A 4,713-nucleotide genomic window follows, 5' to 3' on the forward strand; every position below is an offset into this window, starting at 1 on the left:
GCGCCCGTGCCTGCCGAGCCGTCACTGTCGCAGCCGTCGCCGTCGATGGCTGCGGACAGGTACGCGTCCGCGTCCGCGGCGTTGGCTGCTGCGGCCGGCAGGAAGAGCGCGAGGAATGTGACGGCTGTGGGCACCATGAGTGTGAAGCCGAGCTCGCACAGCAGGTGAGCCTCCATCTCCACCAGCTGGGCGGCGGTGCACGAGTGCTGGGTGACGTCCACAAAGTCAGACAGCGTGGGCGGGTACACCTCCTGGCAGGGGGAGGGAGGGGTTTGCGGGTGAAGGGGTGATTTGGGCACGAGAGCGCGCGAGTGTGGGGCGGGCCTGTGCGGTGGGCCGTGAAACACGGAGCTCACAGGTGCAGATCGCTCGCTGTCGAGCGGACTGCGCACCTCACGCACCGAACGACACATCGCTGACGGGCCCGCGCCAGTGACCCACGCGCCCTTTGCGCCGCCTGTGCACGAGCCTCCCCAAGCAGGGCCCGCGCACCTCGAACTTGGACGCCAGCCACAGCGCGGTCACGCCCAGCAGCTGCAGCGCTGCGCGCGGCACCGGCCGTCGCGAGAGGTACCGGTCCACCAGGTTGACCGCCAGGAACAGCGTGCCCTGCGCCAGCTTGAACTCGTCCACCACCTCCACCAGCCAGTCCACCAGCACCAGGCGCTTGTGCGCGTCGACCTCGCGCTGCACAGAGCCCAGGTAGCCGCAGTCCGGCGCGCCCTTGGCCTGGGGGGGGGGAACACACGGGGGTTGCAGGGGGGGTGTTCGTGCGAGGAGGGTGGCGCATCGTGTCCAAAGACCGACGGGTTTGCAATGGAGAGGATAGGAAAGGCACGGTCCGAAGTGGGGAGTCGCACGCGCAAACGCGCACGCGGACTGAACACTGGCGCACACGCAAGCATCAGCGGCCGCCAGCACGGCTGCCGCCTTCACCAGATCACCCACCTCATCCGCGTAGCAGTGCGCGAGGAATTCAGGGTCGTATCCTCGCCCCGGCCGCTCCTCCTCTATGCAGGCCACGCGCCGGATCTTTGGCGGCTTCGTCTGGTCGCGGGCAGGTGTGCGACGCGCAGGCGCATATTGCTGGCGGTCCGAGCACGCCGCCTGCTGAGCGCACGACGGCTGCTGCAGCTGCTGTCCGTGTTGCACCGACACAAAGGCCTGCGGTGTGGCAAAAGGAGTGGTGTCACTGGGACCGCGCCATCAAAGTCGTTTTTCAACCTGGGGGCTGCGCGCCCTTTTTTGCCCTTCCTAGCGGAGAACGCTGCTGAGAACCCACCGGAAAAGACGAAAGGACGGTTGCTTTCAGTCGCTTCAGGTAGCGAGAGTCGTCCGCGGTGGCGGAGGCGGGGCCAAGGCAAAGGGGCAGGCTGCAGGCCGCCACGTCGCTGATGACGCGCTGCGAGCCTCCGAAAAGGTCGGTGACGGGAGGAGGCATCCCGTTGGAGGTGATCGGGGTCCGGGCAGGCCCTCTACCTCGCGAACATGGCCTGCCGTGCTGGAGTGATCACGACGAAGCACCTGGCCCTTCAGACGTCGAGAGAGAGTTTATAAATGAAGGTTGAGTCAATGGGAGTGGCGTTGAACCGCAAAGGACATGTACCAAATGGTCCCTCGCTGCGTGGCAGCCGCGCAAACTCAGAACCCGCGAAATTCAAGTTTGAAGGGGTCAAGCTCCAGCGATGTTTGCTCATGACTGTGATCGATGCGACATAACAGTCCTAACAGGCTTCCACTTCGCCCGTCGTGGTGTGATCACTAGATCTGACTAAGTCAGGCATACTTACACAGCATAGCACGCTGGTGTCGAAGCAATAACATTATATCGACGACTAGCACGCAGTCCAGAGCATGGCGGCGGACTTTGCGTCAGCCGGGGCGGACGCTTGGAATGCGTATGCTTGGCGCGCCGCGTCCGCTTCTGAACAGGCGAGTGCGTACGGTGCTGCGCCATGCCCGCTGCACCAACACAACAGACAAGCCGCTGGTTGCGATGAACCTGAGTCGCCCAAAGCTTGAGGAAGCGACGTGCAACAACGGCACACACGGCCTTGTGACTCGCCACGACCTGCTGTGTCGCAGTTGTTCCCAATGCCGACGATGGAGGAGGCGGGCGCCCTATGGGCGTGTGGGCTGACCGAGGTGCTGGTGTCCTTTGTTTACCAACACATCGAGGTGCGCTGCTGCTTGCTGCTGCTGCTGCTGCTGCTGCTGCTGCTGCTGCTGCTGCTGCTGCTGCTGCTGCTGCCGCTGCTTTCCGTGCTCCTGTCGTGGCTGCAACAACCAACACCTGAGACAAAGGCTGGCCCGCATGGCTTGCGCTTTTCAATTTGCAGGACGCGCTGCGGCGGCTGCACGTGGAGTCTTTCTGGCGGCGACTGCAGCAGCCGCAACCGCGGGAGGGGCTGGAGGAGCAGCTCCTTGGCGCGCTGCAGGTGCGGGGCACAGGCGTCCGGTGGTGCTCAGGAAGGGGGGTCGTCAGACACACTGTGATGCAGAGAGGCTCGCAGTCATGGTTGTCGGCGTGCGGGCGCAGCTTGCGTGGCAAAGTCTTGGGTTGCTGGGCGCGAGGCCGCCCGTACCTTCCGCCTGCAGGGCCTCGCGGCGGCTGTCACAGGCCAGCAGCAGCAGCTGGCGTGCCTATCGCAGCAGCTACTTGGCGCCGCGGGCGCCGCCGGCGCGTCCGTCGGCGGCGCTCTGGGCCCAGGCGGCAGGGGGGGCCTGGCGTCGCTGCTGGTGGGACTGCTGCCGCGGCACCGCACCCTGGTGGCGGCCACTCTGCAGTCAACGGCGCCCCTGAGCATGACAGGTGGGCGAAGGTCGACCATGGGGATGAAAACGGGTGGCCAGAAGGGATAGCGGTATGGCCTGCCCTCTCAACTGCCTCCGCCAGAGGCCCCTCGAAAGCAGCTGCTCCAGGCGGGTCGATGGACGCGAAACGTGCTCCGGCCTCTCGCAATTGAGACGCGCCTGCCGGGCGCAAGTGCGTGCCGCATGGCGCTCAAGAGGGGACGCCGCCCTCGCACGTCCCACTGATGTCCCCCTGGTGTCGGGGCCGCCGGGGCCGCCAATCCTCAACATCGCAGCCCTGCTGCGGCGCTACTACTCATCAAAGCTGGCGGAGCTGTGCTCCGCGATGGAGGCGCGGAGCGGGGGCGCGCCCCTGTGCGGCGACCTGGACGCTTGCGACGACCAGCAGCGGCGCGGCGCGCGCGGGCGCCTGTTGGCGGGGTGCCTGGACGAGGACGATGACGCATCTATGAGCAGCGGGGAGGGCGGCGCGGGCTCGGATGACGCGGGCGGCGCCAGCGGAGGGCTCGAGGCGTTGGGCTGCGGCGGCGACGCCATTGGTGGCGGTGGCGGCGGGGAGTTCCCTGGCCTGTCCAGGTGCGCGTTTGAGCGCCTGCGGTGCGGCTGGCTGTTGCCTCGCATGCCAAAAGCAGAGTCGGCCATCGGAGCGGCACCCAAGCGCACGCGACTTCGCGGCGGGGCCTGGGGCAGCGAGGTCACCCTCCCTCTCGCGCCTCTTCCCCACACGTGCACAGCGCTGGTGCGGCCGCCGCGCTGGCCGCGCTGGGCCCCACGTGGGGCTGGCGGCTGCAGCGCGTGTCAAGCTGCCTGGTGGCGCTCGGGCTCGAGGCGGCCAGCGAGGAGGCGTACACCGCCGTCGTCAACAGGCAGGGCCGGGCAGGGGCAGGCAGGGGCGGGCGCCTGACGTGTTTGAGGGGCCGATCTCTCCTCTGGTGGGAGGGGCGCGCGCGTCCCGCCCCGCCCCCTTGGTATGGGCCGGCGCCGCCGTCGTTGCCTCAATCAACCTTCCTTCAACCAGCGCAACCTCTCTGCAGCCCCTCCTGACACTGGGCTTGCGCCGCTCTCTCGAACCTCTCTCATGGCGACGCCGCCTCCCCTGCCCTCCCTCCCTCTCGCCCCCCAGGCACGTCCAGCGCCGGCTGCAGGCCATGGCCTCAAAGGTCCTGGACCGCCGCGTGCTGCCCGCCGCACAGCGCACCGCCTGCCACGTGCCGCTCGAGTTCCTGCGCCTGCTGCTGGCAAAGGGGCCCGCGGGTTCTGGCGGCGGCGGCGTGGACGGGTATGGCGGCGCGCCGGAGGCGGGCGGCGTGTGTGACCCGGGGCCTTGGGGCTGGGGTGCGGCGGAGGCTGATGATGACGAGGCGATGCTTAGGCTGCAGGTCAGTGGGGGATAGGGGGTATGGAGGAGTCCCGCCGCAGAAGAGGGGACGCAGCGGGCGCATCGGCGGCCCACGGCCTGCGCCACCCTCCAGCCATCAGGCACCCGCGCGCGCGCCTCGCCTGCTACCCGCCTTGCTGCGCCCTCTCCCTGCGCCGCCGATCTTGCGGCTTGTGGGAGAACGGCCTCCCTCCCGCCTGTTCGTCCCCAGCCTTGTCCGCCTTTCCCCAACACACGGCGCATCCGCCGCCCCCGGAAACACACACACACCCAGCACACACACACACACACACACACACGCACACACACGCACACACACACGCACACACCAGGAGTGGCGCCTGCGCCTGGCCTACCTGCTGCTGGAGACCCTGGGGGCCTTGCGCACCGGCGACATGTTTGACGCGGCGGTGGACTACCCCGACAGCGCCCCCGCCATCGCTGACCTGGCAGAGTGCCTGCGACACACGGTGCGGCGCTTCGGGCTGGGGAGGGGAGGGGGGAAGGGGTGGGCAATTGGG

The 4,713-nt window shown here is 68.2% G+C and overlaps 2 protein-coding genes across 2 annotated transcripts in view; one reads left to right on the top strand and one right to left on the bottom strand.

Annotated features, from left to right (window-relative positions):
• The window catches only part of MNEG_12228 (Cyclin-A2-1), a gene marked incomplete at both ends in the record, with an annotated part of 2,534 nt that extends 1,093 nt beyond the window's left edge, over window positions 1-1,441 (bottom strand). The window contains 4 exons of the mRNA XM_014039299.1: window positions 26-251; window positions 493-729; window positions 949-1,164; window positions 1,283-1,441. Coding sequence (XP_013894753.1) covers window positions 26-251; window positions 493-729; window positions 949-1,164; window positions 1,283-1,441 — 838 coding nt within the window. The remainder of the gene's footprint in view (window positions 1-25; window positions 252-492; window positions 730-948; window positions 1,165-1,282) is intronic.
• A 662-nt stretch (window positions 1,442-2,103) lies between these two features.
• The window catches only part of MNEG_12229 (anaphase-promoting complex subunit 2), a gene marked incomplete at both ends in the record, with an annotated part of 4,439 nt that continues 1,829 nt past the window's right edge, over window positions 2,104-4,713 (top strand). Inside the window, 7 exons of the mRNA XM_014039300.1 lie at window positions 2,104-2,178; window positions 2,340-2,438; window positions 2,599-2,812; window positions 3,090-3,390; window positions 3,549-3,719; window positions 3,938-4,193; window positions 4,525-4,662. Coding sequence (XP_013894754.1) covers window positions 2,104-2,178; window positions 2,340-2,438; window positions 2,599-2,812; window positions 3,090-3,390; window positions 3,549-3,719; window positions 3,938-4,193; window positions 4,525-4,662 — 1,254 coding nt within the window. The remainder of the gene's footprint in view (window positions 2,179-2,339; window positions 2,439-2,598; window positions 2,813-3,089; window positions 3,391-3,548; window positions 3,720-3,937; window positions 4,194-4,524; window positions 4,663-4,713) is intronic.

The sequence above is a fragment of the Monoraphidium neglectum genome, assembly GCF_000611645.1.
Source record: "Monoraphidium neglectum strain SAG 48.87 unplaced genomic scaffold scaffold03133, whole genome shotgun sequence".
NCBI classification, from domain to species: domain Eukaryota; kingdom Viridiplantae; phylum Chlorophyta; class Chlorophyceae; order Sphaeropleales; family Selenastraceae; genus Monoraphidium; species Monoraphidium neglectum.